Source organism: Pelobates fuscus, chromosome 8, assembly GCF_036172605.1.
Source record: "Pelobates fuscus isolate aPelFus1 chromosome 8, aPelFus1.pri, whole genome shotgun sequence".
NCBI classification, from domain to species: domain Eukaryota; kingdom Metazoa; phylum Chordata; class Amphibia; order Anura; family Pelobatidae; genus Pelobates; species Pelobates fuscus.
Window position 1 is genome coordinate 45,631,292 of NC_086324.1, and position 19,291 is coordinate 45,650,582.

The 19,291-nt window shown below is 36.3% G+C and overlaps 1 protein-coding gene across 1 annotated transcript in view; it reads left to right on the forward strand.

Annotated features, from left to right (window-relative positions):
- AGPS (alkylglycerone phosphate synthase) overlaps positions 1-17,276 on the forward strand; it is a 167,103-nt gene extending 149,827 nt beyond the window's left edge. The window contains exon 20 of the mRNA XM_063429777.1: positions 15,714-17,276. Within this exon, the coding sequence (XP_063285847.1) occupies positions 15,714-15,835 (122 nt within the window). The 3' untranslated portion in view covers positions 15,836-17,276. The remainder of the gene's footprint in view (positions 1-15,713) is intronic.
- The last annotated feature ends 2,015 nt before the right edge of the window (positions 17,277-19,291 follow it).

Genomic DNA, 19,291 nt, shown 5'->3' on the forward strand with positions numbered 1-19,291 from the left:
TGAATTTCCAGGTGCTGTCCTTCCATTCAGCGTTAAACCATTTAGAATGTTTTAATGCTAAACGAGAGTCCTCGGCCGCCAATCCCTTACGTTCTGCTTGGACTATTGAGAAAGCATTGACCTGTACAGCCGTGATGGTTGATTGTGTCAGCTGACCACTTTCAGCTAGTTACAAATGCCATTGCTGGTATGAATTGATATGGCTAGAAGAAAGTGTGTGATCTCTGCCTTAGCCACACCTCCAGTAAGGGCCAGGATGTGTGTGGCAATGGGGCCTTATTTAGCATTAAACTGCTTGAAAATGGTTTAACACTCTAGGAACTATAACCAATTCAATGAGATGAAATTATTATAATGCCTACAGTGTCCTCTTAAAGGAACACTATAGAGTTGTATTCCTAACGAACGCTATAGTGTTTCCCTACCTATCTAGTTGTCCTCTCCCTATTGCAGGGGTTTAGCTTTCTTACCTTGCATCCCATGGCATGCTGCTGTTCTCACTGCCCATCCACCTCTTTGGCTGAGATCATTAATGTTTATGATCTCAATCAATCAATTGAACTGTAACATAGTTTAACTCTGTTATAGATGCAGAAGTCTGTCTAGTGGCTGTTTTCCTGAAAGTCAGTAGAGGTGTTTTAAACTTGCAATGAAAACATTGCCTTTCCTGCGAAACTGGAATGTTGTCAGTTGAAGGGTTAAAATGGCAGGGACATGGCACCCAGACCACTTCATTGAGATGACGTGGTCTGGGTGCCTATATCGTTTGTTTATAGTCCGTTTATGGCCATAGTAGCCAAACTGAAAACATGCTGAATTAGATCATTTTCCAAATACATAAAAATCAGTCCTCCGCTCAGACTCTCACTATTCATGGACGGCAGCATTGACCATAGTGCACATCAGTCTCAATACATATGATAAAAAACAAAGAAAAGAGTTACTTGCACACTATCCCAAATCCTTATGCAAATTAAATAACCTCCAGTTATTTTAATATGCATAGGGATTTGGGATAGTTAGAAGTAACTCTTTTTTTTTGTTTGTTTTATATTGTATGTACGTTTTTTTTATTAAATCATTTTCCAGTTTGGATATTTTTAACTTAAATTTTAAATTCACTTTGAATTCATCTTGATTTCTCAGTATATTGAATAAACCTGTAAATATATTTCAGTGTATCTGGGAATGTTTATATGCACGTATATGCGTGTCAAGAAGGTAGGCCGAGCCAGTGTTCAATTTTAAGGGGCCCCAAGAATTCTGATGGCAACCCTAACTATATCCAACCGTGAGCAGAAATGCTAGGGTGAGAAAGAGCTATTCACTTCTTTTTGCATCTTGTGTTATAGAATAAATATCTATTTGGCATTACTTGTGATGACAATGTAGCAGTCACATATTATTATACCTATGTCAGCCTGGCATTTTATTGTATCCGTTAGGTCTGTATGCTGCATGGTCTTGCTGATATCTCAATCTCTGTGCAATCAGAACTATCTGAATATATTTAAAACACGGGAAAATACCGTATATACTAGAGTATAAGCCGACCCGGATATAAGCCAAGGCAGGCACCTAATTTTACCGGGAAAACGTATTGACTCGAGTATAAGCCTAGGGTGGGATATGCAGCAGCTACTGGTAAAATTCAAAATAAAAATAGATCCCAATAAAATTACATTAATTGAGGCATCAGTAGGTTAAATGTTTTTGAATATTTATTTACAGTGTGTGTATATAAGGAATGCAGAGTGTGGGTGTGTATGTGTAGTGTGTGTAAACTGGGTGGGTGGGGGGGGAGGGCATTTTTTGTTTTAAGTTTTTTTTATTTTGTATTCAGTAAGAATAACATAATAAAGTGTAGCAATACACAAATACATAGTTTACATAGTTTTTCGTTTGTTAACAGAACAGTTAAACAATACTAAAGAATAATATACCTAATATATCAAGTGCTAATTAACATAGTGTTGATATTACAAATTGCTAATTATTACAATAATTAACTTTGGCAGTGTGTGTAATCCAGTTCAACAGGCAAAACATTTCAAATTGTATTTCAAATCGGCAGAGTTGTTGGTTCAAGTGGTCTTTGGTAGAGCATTTTTCACACTAGTCTATTCATAGATAAATGTGGCATGTTAATCACCCAAATTTGGGCCTATCGTAAGTGTGATAGTTAGTTCTCACCTGGCCAGGGAGGGGGGCTATGACATTCCCTGGTGGTCCAGTGGCATGTACTGAGCAGTGGGGGGCCGTCAGCAAGCTATTACTTACCTTTCCAGCAGCTCCCTTCAGCTCCCTGTCTAAATCTTGCGGCCAGCATTCCGCGCGGAGCGTTGCCATGGTAACCCGTGGCAACGCTCTGACGGCCGCGGGACTCGCGAGATTTAGACAGAGAGCTGAAGGAGCTGCTGGGAAGGTAAGTAACAGCTTGCTGCCGGCCCACCCAGGACCTCCGGGCTTGTAATGAGCCCGGCGGTCCTGGTCTGTATTATGGCAATGTAAGTTGCCATAATACAGACCCTCACTCGAGTATAAGTATAAAAAATGTGCTGAAAAACTCTGCTTATACTAGAGTATATACGGTAAATAGTCTGTAAAACTCACTGATGGCAATGAAACAATCGTGGCAGAAAAGTAATAAATAATTTATAGCTGTGTTATATAAAACAGTGTGCCAATGAAATTGACTTTGCTCACACTACCATAAAAGGCAGTAGTAAGTAAAGGACAAATCCTTGGATCACGTCTGCAGACCCTTGAATGTCATTAGTGAGTAGAACTAGGACATCCTTACCTTGTTTACATGAGCAAGTGTGTGGTTACATACAAAAATCTGTTAATCTCCGGAGCTTAAGTTTAAGACATTTAAAGGTTAAAACATTTCATTGACATAGTGTCAGTATTTGTGTTGTACCCTGATTAACTGGATGTAATAGGTGAAACATAAATACCACTTAAAAGAAAGTTTGATGAATGATGGACATCCTAAAACCTAGTTCCCTTTAATTGTGGTTTGTACCACTGGAAAACTTTGTAAATTGCTCCTACTAAAGTGTTTGGTTTTTACTAACTCAGGCGTTACGAAAAGAATACGACATTGATCATATGTGGGTTTTGTCACATTAACATTAGGAGGTTTGTTTTTTGTTGTAATTTGTATTTAAAACAGATGTTGTATGTTAAGCAACATTCTCTGTAGAATAAGTGGTTCGTACTACAGTGAAAAAATAAATATCCTCTCTGCAGAGGTATCTCAAATACAGTGAGATGGTGTTACGTTCACCAAGCCCTTCTATGGATTTACGGTTTCTCTCCTATGATGAAAGACAAAGAATCATTAAAGGAATTTATGATCTTCAACCATGCTTGATTATTGCTAGAATGTTACAGTTGGGACTCGACCGGTTTAATCAAAATCTAGCTGTCATCCCCAAAATATTGATACCTGTTTCTGTCGAGTAAATCTTTGCTTTAGCTTGAGGGTCACATAAACCCTTGGAACCCACATGATTCATCACCCCACAGAATACATATCTGTAACCAGTACGACATCCACGTCATCCAAACCGCTACAATGACACCCTACCAGCCAGCTACCAGAACACATCAGTCATTGCTATTGCACATCCAAAACCCAACAGGTATTATAAGTACCCATCACACCATGGCTCACATCTCCTTCATTGAATCCACATCATCCACATCATCCATTTTCCACATATATAGTAATTTTACACGCAAAACCCATTGATTACCTCCATGGTATGTAATTCACCCCCAAATTATGGATCATGCTAATTAGCAAAGTTTCATTGTTCACTGATTTTTTTCTTTTTTTTTCTTTCATCATGTAGAGTAACTAAACTATGGAGTTAATTACATTATGTTTCAGTATAAGATCTCAAGTGACAGTTTAAGTTTTTATTTTTGTATTCGAAAAAAAGAAGAAAGTGGCATCACTTTGGTCATTAGCATTTGTTTACCCTTCTAGATCTTTCAGTATAGAAAATATATCATTATTAAATATACTTTTTTTTAAAATCCTTAAATTGTCCCCCAACATACAATACAAGTATAAAGCAAATCACCTTAGGGGCCTCCCTATATTTAGATCATAGTCACTTAAGTACATCCTGCAACTGCGTGACCGCAGTTTTAGCTTAGTTGAGAAAACAATAATTATTCTATCGAAAACTTCCAGTCCTTGTATTTGTGCCCATTTAATCTTGGGGTCCGTGCAGTCCAAAATTTAATGTGTTTTAAGATGCCTGTTGTTTGGTATTACATTTGATTAAACATTCTCCCATTCTAATTTACAAGCAAACAAACAAAAAACACATTAGGTACAGCTTTTTTTTTTCTCAATGGATATGGTTGTTTTCTGCAAACCTGTTGCTGTTGCAATATTTGCATTTGAAATGTATTTTTGCAGTGTATGACTTCAACTCGCTGCTCCGGATCAAGAAAATGAAATCCTCTTTATTTACTGACCTTCAGAACTTGGCCTGACGTTCTTAGCTGAGCTTTTTGAATTTAGGCAAAAAAAAGAAAAAAAGAGAATGGGGAATGGGAGAGCGAATATTGATGCTATTTCTCTTGTACTGTTTGCGCTGTAATTGTGATTAATAAGCTTTACTTTCACTATCTGGAAACAGACAGGCTGGTTTGTCTGCCTACAATCATGCTGTGATAAATGGAGCTATTTTAACTCTGGTTTTGTGTATTAAAGAAAACAGATGTAGTCAAAGTCTTCAGGCTATAAGGAAGTATAAACGTTGTTTAACTCCACTTCCCTGTTCATGTTATTGTAAATGAGAAGCTGGTCAGTTTTCACATTCTATTCAGCAGCGGTTTGATTTTTCTTTGCGATTTCATGTAAACTATCGTGAATGGTTTTTATAGTCCTACTTTGCTTTAAACGCAACTTGTAATGAGTTATGTTTCTTCTTTCGCTGTTGCCAGTTTTTATGTAATTTCAGATTTTGGCTGGGGTATCATTTTGAATAATGGTCTCGTGCAACATCTGTCATCTTGGAATTCTTGATTTGGGGAAAAAAATGTTTTCTGCACTTTGTGACGCATTACTTGCATTTGAAGTTCATGGTAGTCATTTGGGTTTGGAAACCGTTGTATGTTGGCAGCAAAACAGCATCATTAATTTGTGAAGAAAAATGCAGGGCATTTTGCCTACGCAAGAACGCAACCATAGTGTGCGCATGCTCAGCCCTAGCTGTACATTGGATTGCCAAACTCTTGCTACATTGCTGGATTGCTACACTGTCGTACCCCTCCTGCGATCCCCTCTGTCCTGATTTCATGAATCCTGGGAAGGCATGCCACTATCAATTGTTGGAGCATTGCAGAGCTTGAATACTATAATTTACATGTTGAAAATTTCCCCTATAACTCCACAAAGTTTAAGGAACTGTGCTGTATGCACAAATGTGTCCATGGTCTCTGCACAGCTTCTGCATGTGAGTAAGTTTGACTTACTGTGTGATCGGGCCATGCTTGCTCTGTTGCTCATACTACTAAGATTCTTGGATGGCTGAATAAGGAAACTGTTCTTCCAGAATCCATATCAGAGTGTCAGGTTTGACATCAGATTCTGAGTTGAAGAGAGAAGTGAACAATTCAACAATTAACAATTCACATTTGCAACCGTTGTTTGCAAAAGAATCTTACAATAACAATTGACAACTTATAATTACCAATTGCATATTAATATGCAATTGCTTGTTACATCTTAATGATGAGCAAATATACTATGATATAACATAAGATATATGATATGCATTGTGAGTATATACATCAAAGCACTATCACTTTAATTGTTTAGTTTTGACACTGCATTTTTTTAATTGTTTCACATTAATTTTACATTATATATTTTCACAAGTCTTACAACAGAATAATTAAATCCAATTTAGTTAATTTAGTACTAGCATTACTTAATTTGTTTCTCATGTTAAAATTAGTGTAAGACCCACCGATATCTGGGTATTGTGGTGTAGTGGTGTGCTTTACACAATATGGCTATATGGCGATCATGTTTTGATGTTACAAGTGTGGCATATCTATATCAGAGGTAACACACTGTGGCCTAGTTAATATTTCTAGACTAAAAGTCCCATTAGGCTCTAGTAGCACATGCCCATTTATGAGATTTGTAGTTCAACAGCATCTATGGTGCAGTATGTCGGTACCTCTGATCTATAAGAATGGGATGCAGCCTGTAACATCTTTGGAAATGGTTACATTTGACCCTTCACTGGTGTCTTAGATCATTGACATATAATCAATGGATCCAAGAATGAATGGGCTTAAAATAAAAGTAATTACCCTTTTTCTCTGGTGGCTTTTACCTCGAGAGTAGAATTAAGATGAATGAATGTATGGACAATGTATATTTATTGCCATTGTCCATGTGCATTAAAAATGAATATCTTAGCATTTTGTCTTACATGTTCTGCATTAGAATTAACTTTTTTTTTCTTGCTAGACAATTCTACTTTTTGCCATTTCCAAACAAGATATTCCGATTTTTAGTGGTTTGATCTACAGTTGTTAACAGATTGTATTTGTATTTTTTCTTTCTTTTTCTTTATAAATGTCTGTTGAATAGAAAATGCATTTAGAAAGATGATGGTAAATAGATATTACATTCCTACAGATATTTTTTGTGAGTTGGTTCTTCACATCTGTGTAAATAGGATTATGATATGATGTCAATATGCTTCTAAATTTAAAAAAACGTTTGTCCGTTCTTTTTTGTGTAAGTTTATATTATTATAGAGGTTTTAGTTTGTCTTTGTATGCTAATGTTTATTCCATAATAATTCAATATTTATCATGCTCAATGTAGAATTATGATCTGGATTTCAGAAATACCACTTGACATTCTCGAATATTCCTCTCCACAAATACAAGGCAATCTTGGGAAAGTCATTAGACATAGCCTTAAAATGTAAATAACAATATTAATATTTAGGAATATAAAGGAACATGCTAAGCACCATGGCAGCTTACTGTAGTTATTATAGTGCCAGGTGTTGTCCTGTGGTAAGATGTTATTCAATTTTTTGTTTTTGTTTTTGAGCACGGTTTGACAGTTCCATGTCAAGTCCAGGTGTAACTTTAGCGCAAAGCAGAGCATTCTGAGTCAATGATTTTGGTCCTGCATCAGTCCTATTTTGCTCTAAAGTGACATCTGGCTTCCCCTGGTAAAAAAGACTGGATACAGTGTGGGTGCCTGGTGGGATCAGGTAAGTTGTAACACTGTGGGACAGCATGATGACACTCTGGGCACAATAACCACTAGAGCTGGCTGTAGTGGTTAAGGTGCTTGCAGTGTCCCTTTAAGTTGTGAAAAGGATGGTTGTGTGTCATATGCAGGATATAAAGCATATACCTAATATGTGATGCACAGCATGGTTTGGATTGCAAATTGCCAAACTATGTCTCAGCCTTTAAGCCTAAAACAAATAAACACACGAGCAGAAGGAGTTTTAATTTCAAAGTGTGCTAATCTGTTCAGCCCGTTCTGAAATTGAATATTAAACCGTGCACCAGCTGTTTGAAATAGTTTTAGATTTTTCTTTAAAAAGACAAAACTGTAATGCCACAATTTACAGTATTTTTCAATTTTTTTTAAAAAAAAGTAATGTTTTTTCAAATATATATTAATATACCTATATAGTATAGCCAATAACTTGTACGTGATGACACAGAACCCCAGATGTATAATCTAATCATTTTAAATCTATCCATTCTCATGGGAAGAATTTCCATTTGTTTCAACTTTAGTCAATTCTATAAATGGCAAGCATGATTGTGTGTGTGTATTTGTATTTAGATATTAGACAATTTGAACCTGATGCAGCCATTGTGTATACCATTTCAAGAACAGACAAACAGGAATATGTTTTCAAGTTAAAATATAAAACAAATGTGTAAACTCCTGCTGAGTCACATCTAGAGAAACGATTCCATAACAGCGTATCGTATTTTGCTATTCCGTTGCTTCTAGTGGATCTACATGTACATAGTGTGAACCCCCAAAAATGTATAGTGTACTATGGACGGGGTTAATGAGGCACCTGTTGAAGCAGAGAGATGAAACACCAAGAACACACCATATTGCAAACTGTGTTTCCCTTCTAAATATCAATAGATGTTGTTAGGTGCGTATTACTGAGACTTGTAAACCAAGCACATTTTTATGCAGTTTCCATAGATAAACCGTGTTTTATCTTTAGGAATATCAACCACACACCAGTGACTTAAAACGTAGCTCCATGTTATGATGCCTCTTTACTGATAATTCATTTACGTAGTTAGATGTATCCGTTACTTAAACAGACCCAAATGCTTTAAAGCCTGTTGTGGTGCAGAAATGTCTAGCAACAATTGCAGTTTAGTTATGAAGTGGCTGGATACACAAAGTTACATAATGAGGACTGCACAACATCTACTAAAATTAAATTAAAAAAATTAAAAATCCGTTATTGTTTGCAACACTCACTAAGTTGCAAGGTGCCTTTGGGAGCAAAGTCATTCCTAGGGTTGCCTTACGGTTAATCCTGCTCTGAGCATAAGAGCAGTTTGTCTTGAAAGCGATCCCAATGGCCAAGTTGCACACAAGCCTGAGATCACCAAATGTCTGGAGTAGTGGACGTCTTGGGGCCATTGGACTTATTGCTACTTGCCTGACTGCATAGTGACAACTGTAAAGTTTAGTGAAGTAGGAAGAATGGTCTGGGAAGGTTAAGAGGCATCCTAATAATATGACATGTTAAACAATTCTGTACTTCCAACTTTTGTGACAACAGCCGGGGGATGCATGACAATGCCTCCATTGATAAAGCGATCCTCATACACACATGGGTTACTCTGCTGACCCGTACAAAGTCTGAACCCTTGAGAACACATCTGGTATTAATTGTAACATCAGCATTCTAGCCCGCATTATACAATATCAGTGCCAACCACTCAAATGCTCTTATGGCTTATGGGCCCACATATTAATGAATATGTAATGTCTAGGAGGCTTTTTCATGTACATAGAAGAATACATGTGGTAAGACAGTGATGGGAAAAGGTTCTATTTGGTGTTCTCTAATGGTCTGCCAGCAGCTTAGCAAATTACCCTAACATATACCTTTCATTTAGATAACATTTTTCTATAATTTAAAAAAAAAATGTGAATATATATATAGAATAGAAAATAGTTTCTAACTTTCTTTTATTCTATCTCAGGGTAAATATGTAGTTATTAAATTATATTTCCCCTTATATTTTTATTTATTTGTTACCATTATTATGATTGTGCTATGAGATGTACACTTTATCCATTGCATGACTTGAAGATAAATTTCCCATTCACATCTGTGCATTCCGTTTGGCCGTAACACTCTTCGTGAATTCCCCCACGGAGCACGAAATTTAACATAGCTAACACTTGTACATTATACATTTATTTAAAAAGGAACCCTGGATATTCCTGCTGTAAATTTTTTTTTTTTTTTTTTCCGTTCTTCACTTTCTTACTTTCCACATCGCTAATCAAATGCACATTAGATTTATTATTGTAAATGTGTAAACCATAGAAAATTTGACAAGATAGATGTGTAAATTATCACTCTGACAGAACTAATGATGCACTCGAAGCACCTTCTGTTTCCCAGCACTTGGTGAGCGACTTCATTAAATATGCAATGGCCGTTTGGTGGCTGCTCCGAAGTTAGTTGCTTTCCTTGTGAAATTGCTATATTTCCTGAGGTGGATGAACAAGCAGGCTTTCGGGCTGCTGGACACCCCGCTGTGTCTCTGATGTGCTCCATCTTGTTGGTGCAGTTGTTTGAAGTATTTTCAGGACAATTGCATTTATAACCATGGGACGCATTCCCCACAGCTATATTACAGACAACAATTACAGTAAGAGGCTTTCTATGCCCTTTATATACCTAAAACTCATTGCCGTGCTGTAACTGTGAGACGCAAGCACTAAACAAAATGATTTTTCCCAGGGCATTGCTCGCAATACATTGTTTTGGGAGTTAAAATAGAAATTTGCTAAATTTAGGCCAAATAGTGATAAAACATATCATTTTCAACTCTGCAATACTCTGTTTTAATTTTTTTGTCTCTCTCTACCCCCCACCCACCCCAAATTCAGTTTTTAATTCACTATCATGTGAGTGAACGCCTCAGTCCTGCTCAATGTGGCTATTATTGCATTTTAATTAGGAACATTAATAATATTAAAAAAAAAAAAAACTCTTCTTGATTTACCAACATTTGATACAGTAGGCACCTCATGAGAATAAATTAGTCCAAGTACATGAAACTTTTTTTTTTTTTGCTTGTTTCACGTACTCCAACAAGCAACGAGAGTTCAAATTGTAATCACTAAATTGTGAATTGCCAGGAATTCTCTACAGGCTGTCAAAAAATAGGTCTGTATTGCAAAACCTGATTCATTCTGCCAAGTCATCTGTTTTCAAATCTGCTTCTCTGCAAACGTTTGAAAATCCCTGGTAAATCGCCGGCAAATTCACTGTTAGGAATAACACCACATATGTTTTAAGGGCCACTTGTCAGAGTTTTTAAATAGACAAAATGTACGGTAATCTGTAAATTGCAAGTACATCCTTCTAAAAAAATGTCAACCTTTGAATTATTACAATTTATTACCAAAATGCTCTGCACACATACAGAATACTGGTTTAAAATCTGATCATCGTATAATGCATACATGTAAACACACATATTGCTAAAGAGACCAAATCGGTATCTAGATACTTACTGTCTTTCTGGCTACTTCCGTTTGAGTTCAATGCTTCCGATTTGGCTTTAAGACTTGAATTGGACCTTACCACCCACATATTTGTAGAGTTTGGTATTTAGTGAATAATTCAATTTATTTAAATGTGTTCTCACTGTGTGTGCTGTATTCACTAGGTCTAGAACTGAATATTTTGCAGTTATGTTTTTTCAGTGTTGGATTCAGCTCTGCAGGAGAGAATAATCAACTTACATTATAATACCATACCACTACAACACAGCCCAGTTAAACCACTGATATTGCCGAATTAAACTGCAACTTTTCTTTTTCGTTCTAAAATCTAAATGTTTATATTTCATTTTATTTCTCATCAATTTTTTGCACTTGTCCATGTTTAGAGCCATGTACCAGTCCTGAATATTCATTTTATATTTTATTTTCAGAAAAAGTTTTTTTTTTTTTTTTTTTTTTTTTTTAAACTCCACAATGTAGACAACGGCAGACGATTAGGGCAAATTCTTAAACTTCGCTATATGTACTGTTTGGCAGTTTTCTGCTAAATATTAAAACTTGTTTTTTTATTTTATTAAACCCATCGTTTGCAAAACCATATTCTGTATTTAGTATTTCCATGTAAGCCTTTATCTTCTAGTGTCACAAACTCTTTGCTGACCATTTAATTATACTGTATATTTTTGCTTCTAGATATGTTTGTAGATACAAGTAGATTTTATTATGATGGTATTGAGAGCATGTTTCCATGATTATGAAAAAACAAAAAATACTTCTCTGAAAGATTAGTTCCTTTCCTGGTAGCCTCAGGGTAAGAGGGAACGGACAACCACAAACATTACTTTGTTTAAAAACATCTATCCAAAAGTCTTCAACGCTAGAATGATTATGGCAGATATGTATTATGGATTTATGTAAATTGCCATTATTTTGTTTTAAAGAGATGCAATTACTTTCCCTTTTAGACATGTGAGTATTGTGTTAGTTCGTATTTCTCAACACCTGAAAAATTTTGAGATTTACCATATGGTAAAATCAGATTTTGTAAAATATAGCCCAAAACTGAAGTTACGTATATATAGTTGTTGTTTGTTTGGTTTTTTTTAACCGTATATTTTATTTTAAGATTGGTTTTCTCTTTATAAAGTTGTCCTTGATGACACTAAGCAGTTAAAGTCTGCAATTGTTTAAAAAAAATATTTTGGGAGGTCATTTGTAGAGCGAAATGTTCTCGATCGTTCAGATGACATGGTCCGCAATCTTTCAAACATCGATCTCAATGCGCTTTGTTCACTTATACCAGGAAGCATGGTGATCTGGAAAGCAAATGGAAATCTCGGCTGAAATAGCTATTTTGGCAACATTGTTCAAATTCGTAATTTTTTCAGCTAAGCTCTTTTGGCCCAAATTTGCAATTCATGTGTCAGTTCTTCATAAAGATCATGTTCTAAAAATATCGGTTTGAGACTTTTTTTTTTCTTTCTCTTCCTATTGGAAATTCTGGATTATTTGAAAGTAGAATATTTTAAAGAATATTTCTTTATGCTTTCGTAACTGAATTTTCAGTTCCATAGCATTTCCTTGCATAATGAACAAATTGTTGATTATTGGATGAAAGCGGAGAATGTGTATTGCAGAGTGCTTTTACAGAACGGAGGACAGTGATTAGATTATCCTATCACAGCCGCTTTATTTGCAGACTGTAAACTAGTGAGATTATGGCATAATGAGTTAATGCAGCATGTGTGTATGCACACATGTTTAATCCAACTGACACATCTATTGGTTTATGCCATCATGCCTAATAAGTGAATATCACTTTAATGCTCTCACCTTTATAATAGTTTTTGAGCTGTTGAAAGTACACTACAAAGTGCACAGTGTTCTTGTAAAAATGATTTGTCTACCTTATATTTAAGGTTTACAGGTTCTTTTAAATATGAGCATTTACCATTTTTTTTTATTACATTAGTATTTTTTTTTTTCTTTAGAATAGTATAATTAAGCTAGCAAAACGAGAATGTTGGAATGCATGCAGGGCAGAGGGTTACAGCTGTAGGCAGAATTTGGCAAGGAAAAGAAGAGAAAAAATGAAGGCCTTGGTAAATTGGGGGTGATGGCAGGATTGTATAAGTTATCATTTTGGTCAGTATCTTCTGAAATAGTAACTTCATTGCCAAATACCACTTACATCAGGGTTGTCCGTGTCCTGCTCCCCAGATGTTCTCTACCCCTCTGTTGCAGGCAGATAATGTTGGAAGTTCTAGTCCATAAACATCTGGGCGTTGCTGAGTTTGAGACTCTGACGTATGTAATAATAGAAAATGTTAGCTTTGTGTTAAACAATTTCTTTCAAAATTACAGACAAATGTGTGGGTTTTTTTTTTTGGTTTTACATTATTGGTCAAAAAAAAAAAAAAATGCTTTATGAAGTTTACAAACTGCTGCATGTTTTTAAAGTAACACCACTGTCACTTCAAGTTTGTTTTAACGTATACTACCATGCATGCCGAAGATAAAATGTGGCTGATATCATGTAAAAATTTAAACCACAGTTTGAGCATGTGCACTCCATTTAAATACCATGTCACCTATTGCCATTTTACATGGGCCTTCTGGCCTCTGCATTCACTGCACTTTATTTTGTTATGTTTTCATGTTTAATGGCACTTAGGATTCAATTACATTCCAGCCGATAACGTTTATCAGCTCCCGATAATCCTTTTATAAGGTTTCAATCGATTACATTACAATATCAGAATTGGCGATTTAGTGCCATATCCAAAATAAAGCCTGTATGTCCCCCGCGTTAGTGCAGGGGAGCTTTATTACCTCCCCCATGTCCCCACTTGCAATGGGGGCATATCCACTAAATAGCCAGTGGATAATACTTGAATACTAATATCTGGGCGTCCATTGCTGTCCATCCGGTCTTTATTAATAATGGGTGGGGGCTTCAGTCAGAGCACTCTGGGTATAGCCTCCCAGTTGCTAGTATTTTATGACTGGTTAATGGATATGTTTCTCCCTGCGGTATAGGGGATGTTAAGCACCTCACTTGTACCAATATGGGCGTCCTATTTACTCACACAGGCTTTTATTTCAAATCCAGAATTCGAAATTCTATAAAAATATTGATCATTTTCAACTAGGTTTTGCAGATTGGATGGATTTCAAGGCTTTAGTTGGTACATTTTATTTAATTTCTCCTGTTGCTACTAAAGTGAAACCTGGCCGTTTTGAATACAGTATTGGAGATTTCATGATTCATTTATTTTTATTACTTTGTTATTTTTATTTATTTCCAACTCTTGTGTTTTCGGTAACCAAATGTTATGATGTTCCTTTTTTGGAATTTTTTTTAAATGCATATTTACTTTAAATACATAATTTATTCCATACCAAATTCTGGGGACTATAAAACAGAATTGCAAGATTTTGGCAAACTAGCTGATTGAGGATACATTTGCAACTTGACTACAATCAGAGCTTTGTTATTTTTGCTTCTGTTTTGCAATTCGGTTTTAAGTTCACTACAGTTTTATGTAGACCTTACAGTGTGAAACTTTAGAGGAATGTAAAGGGTTACAAATTGAACATATAGGTATAGTTTAAAAAAATTTTTTTTTTTAAAAAAATCAATATATAAAATATATCCACTCATCAAATGCTTGTTTTCAGTAGCAGTTTTGCAGACACGGTGCAAATACCCCATATGTTTGGGCTAGCCAATTAATTTAGCTTAATTTCTGAAAATCTACTATCTCCTAGGCCTTTTCCTCTGGGTACCCGAGCAGTTAGTCTATTATTACTTCCATACAAATGCTGTATAAATTAACTTCATTTTAACCCAATAACACTATCTTGATGACAGTCATGATTTATTTAACATCCGGTTTTCACCTTTAAACTTGGGTGTTCTTTTCTATTAATTTAAAAACGCAAAAAAATGTATATGCCAGAATTAGCTTGGCTGTCCATGAATGCTGGGATTTATAATCCAATTTATTCTTTAAAAAAATAAAAAAAAGGACAGCTTATTTAATTTATAAAGTAGTTTGTTTGCTCTTGAAAAGTTTTGAAGCATGTCTGATCATATTCCCGTAGCAAAGTCTTTTTTTATACCTTTGTAATTTAAAAGCACGCATAATTGTATAAATATATTGAATTTCTATTACTTGAAATCTGTATTAAATTAAAAGAAGCAGTAATTTGTAATGTATTTTTTTTTTTTTTTTTTTTAAGGGATTGAAAAAAACCACATTTCTCTTTATCATGTTTTAACATCTATGTACGAGGATTAAGTCAGACTGTTGAAAGAAAAGCTTTTCGAAACATTGCTAAATGTTAATGTTGTGGCTCTGAATTTTGTATTAACATTTTTTTTTTATATATATTAAAAATATTGTCAACCAATACCTCTTTTATTCTGCAGGAGATCAGGCTTACAAGAATGCCTGTACTTTTTTAATTTTAAATTTCAAGTGTATTTTTTTTTTAAATAGATCATTAGGTGGAGGTTTTAGTTCCTTGGAATTAAATGTAGTTACAATTTTATTATTTGCTAAGCATGCTATAATCTCTGCCTAAGCCTCATCTACATTTTGCAGTTTGTAGAGAAAGCAGGCAGTACTGAACGCGGCCTTCCTTTGGGAATACACCATGGTTAATGAGCGTGATAGTCTGGTGGGCTCAATAAATCAAATAAAGGAAAACATTTCTCATTTCTGAATAAAAGCATTTATCACCCAGTGTTTATTCATTCATGGTCAGAAGATTGATTGGATTCTTGTATCATGGATGTATACCAAAGCATTTCTTTTTTTTATATATATATATATATATATATGTGTGTGTGTGTGTGTTTGTGTATATTTACGGGTTTCTTTTTTTTTTTTCCTTCTAGTGGGCAAGTTGAGAAAGCAGTGGCTGAAGGACAGCATTTCAGATGTCGGAATTGGAATGCTGAAGTCTGTCAAAAATTTTGTGGACCCCGATAACATCTTTGGAAACCGAAACCTTTTATAGATCCCGATGTCCAAAAAGCCACCAGTTCTGTCTGTGCGTGATCATGTTTTAATACTGTACAGTTATCCCACTAAAACAATATATTTTGTCCAGAACTAGGTATGAAATATGTGATGAAATAGGATAAACTAAATTAATTACTATTGTTCTAAAGTGCTTTGTTCAATACAGGTTTCAGAAGAGTTATCTTGCTGTGTTAAGGTTGGAAGTGGGCTCTGATAAGGAAGGGGCAGCTGTCTACAGTTTGCTATTCCTGACCCTTCAGACATATGTTATATTAAGTTGCCCTCACTTGTCAGGTCTTGGAAACTCACTTTATCTTGGCCAGCTTCTATACTTAAGATGCATAGAATGCCACCGTTTTTAGTAAATGGCAATTCTGTAAGTTGCTCAAGCAAAACATTGCGTTATAATCTGCACTGCAGCATAACTTGGGTTTAAGCAAAGAGTGTTGGCTTTGTAAACAAACAAATATAGTTCTCTGGTGGCTCCTGTGATATGGGACATGAATGTGCTCGGCCATCATTAGCTATACATAAAGCAGGACGTGTACAGGTATAACGTGATAATAAACATTTTCCACTCCATTGGAGACCCAAATAATCTCACTCCTCACTGATGATAGAGCCCTGTCATTAAGAATAATTTTTGCACCCCCTTTAAAGATTTGATATTAGTTTAATGGCAGGTTAAGAAAGAATACTTTTGATGACTAACCTACCCAGAAATATGTGGACATGAAGGAAGCTTTGTGTTGTAGCATACAAATTAATTTCTTCTGATCCTTTAACAAGATGCAGTGGTTGGTCCATGGACAGTCGTTTCTACAGCCTATTTAGAGATACAGGCTTTTTGTAACGGTTAGAAAGGCTGTTGGTTCTCATTTCCTTGTGGAAGCTCTTTACCTACTCGGTGTGCAAAGTATGATGTTCGGAACTGCCCGTAGACACAGCTGTTCATGCACCCTTCCGCTAGACTTTCTCTTGGATATTCCACATTAATAGGATACACTTTTTTTTTTTTTTGGTAAATATTTGTGTATTACTGGGCGTTAAGATAACACATCCCTTTCACATAAATCTTTAAGCACCTCTTTTGGGATTTTAGATGGCAAACAGATCTTGCACTTCCTCAACCATATCACTGGTAAAACTAGAATTTTGGCTTTAGAGAACTCATTTCAAAGCATGTTCATTTCCAGCTCAACTGTGTCATGGACTTAGTCAGAATTGTACTTGTAATTAACAAATAATCTTTTTCTTTAACTTTTTTTTTTTTAATTACCAATCACTACCTGTATTGCTGCGCAGAACTTTATTAAACAGTGAATTGGTTTAAATCCTTTTCAGCCATAATACATTTTTGTACAGAGATGCTAACATCTTCATATTGTATGTTCAGAACAGAATTTATGACATAAAAATTAATACTTTCACCCATACTGCTTTATTGTCCTGTGTTTATTTTAGGGTTTCACATGGAGGGGTAAATATCGTATTTTTCCATGAATAAGACGGTTCTAAAAAAAAATTGTCTAAAATTGGGGGTTGTCTTATTCAACGAATGTATAGGGGTTAAAAAACAACAACAAAAAACACTTGTGCACGGGCCTAAGTTAAGATGGTACCTGCCACATTTCAGTGTGCCACAGCCCACACACATACATGGACTCCCTCCCGCTGATCCACTTCTGAATGCTGTGGCAGGGAGGAAGAGGTCCCTATGTGCTTGGGAGCTACAGCAGACATCAGCACTTACCACTAACGGAGCTCTAGAGACATGTCACACCATAAAAGGAGCAGCCATATTAAGGTTTGCTCCACCTCAGGTAGGTCTTGCTTTCTGATATAGATTTATTGGGGAGGAAATGGGGAGTAGAGAAAATACTACTGTGATGTCCCAGCATGCATTATAGAGCCATTAATATCACAGAGTACCATAGCATAGGGGACGCATGAGAATCAGAAGTGTGCTGTTCTCCTCGGAAGTCACCTCTAAAATATCAAAGTTGTTCCATTTGATGTTTAAAATATTGATTTCTGATCTCATGGAAGAGGACATCAAGACAAGGCCCTATACGAATTCATCAGATCTACCGGATTGGTCGCCATCTGGCGAGCACAACATCCTGGTACCGTAGACTATACATTCTACTCTGCCCCTCATGGAACGTACTCGAGGATTGACTTCTTTTTGGTAAACGATATGGGCATGGCCAGGGTAATAGAATCGTCAATTGGGTCCATCACATGGTCGGACCACGCGGAAGTCACAGTGACACAGGGAACCTTTGCACAGCCTCGCCCTGCAACTGGAAAATGAACCCCAGTCTGCTACGAGACCAACAGACGCAAGAGGCAACCAGACGAGAAATCTAACGATAGTTTTTAGAAAATGCGACAGAGAACGTAGCACCCGGAATAGTATGGGCCGCACATAAAGCAGTGATATGCACATGCATACGCCTCACCACTAGAAAGAAAAAACACAACTGAAACAACTACTGGAGAAGCTCTGCAATGCAGAACAGAAACATAAAACAATGCCAACACCCCACCTGGCAAAGGAATTAAGGGACACAAGGAGATCAATTACAGAACTATTAGGCGATTCAGCTCGGGACATCATTTGGTCCAGGAGAGCCTACTACGAAAAAGCGAATAAGGCCAACACCTACTCGCAAGGGCACTAAGACCACGACAACTAAGAACTCACATCGGAGCAATCAAACAAAAAGACGGCACCATCAAAAGCACACCAGCAAGCATAGCCCAGACTTTCACAGAATACTATATTACTAACGTTATATAACCACACACCCAAAAACGTTGACCAAATACAAGAGGCGGATGGCCAAATGCACGCATTCCTAAGGAATCTAAAACTACCAAAATTGTCGACAGCAGCGATACAAAACTTGAACGAAGACATAACAAGTGACGAAATAGACAAAGCCATAGCGGGATTGAAGTCACAAAGCCCCTGGCCCCGATGGTTTTGACGGGGGATACTACAAAACGTATAGAGAAGAACTATCTCCCCAACTAACACAACTTTTCAACAATTTTATGGCAGGCGGGAACCCAGAGAAAGCGATGTCCCTGGCAAACATAATTCTTCTCCCCAAGCCTGGTAGGGACCCCATGATACCAGCAAACTACAGTCCTATATCCTTAATTAACCAAGACGTAGAGATCCTAGCAAAAATATTAGCAGAACACCTTAGCATCCTGAAAACACTGATACATCCAGACCAAGTGGGGTTTCTCCTAGACCTCTCTTTGAGATATGGAGACAGAGAACGGCCAAACTCCCCACTCGAGTAGTATCAATAGAAGCGGAAAAAGCGTTTGATGGAGTCGAATGGACCTACCTTTTTAACCTACTAACATACCTGGGTTTCCCAGATAAATATACATCCTCCATAAAAGCAATGTACAGCAATGTAACAGCCCA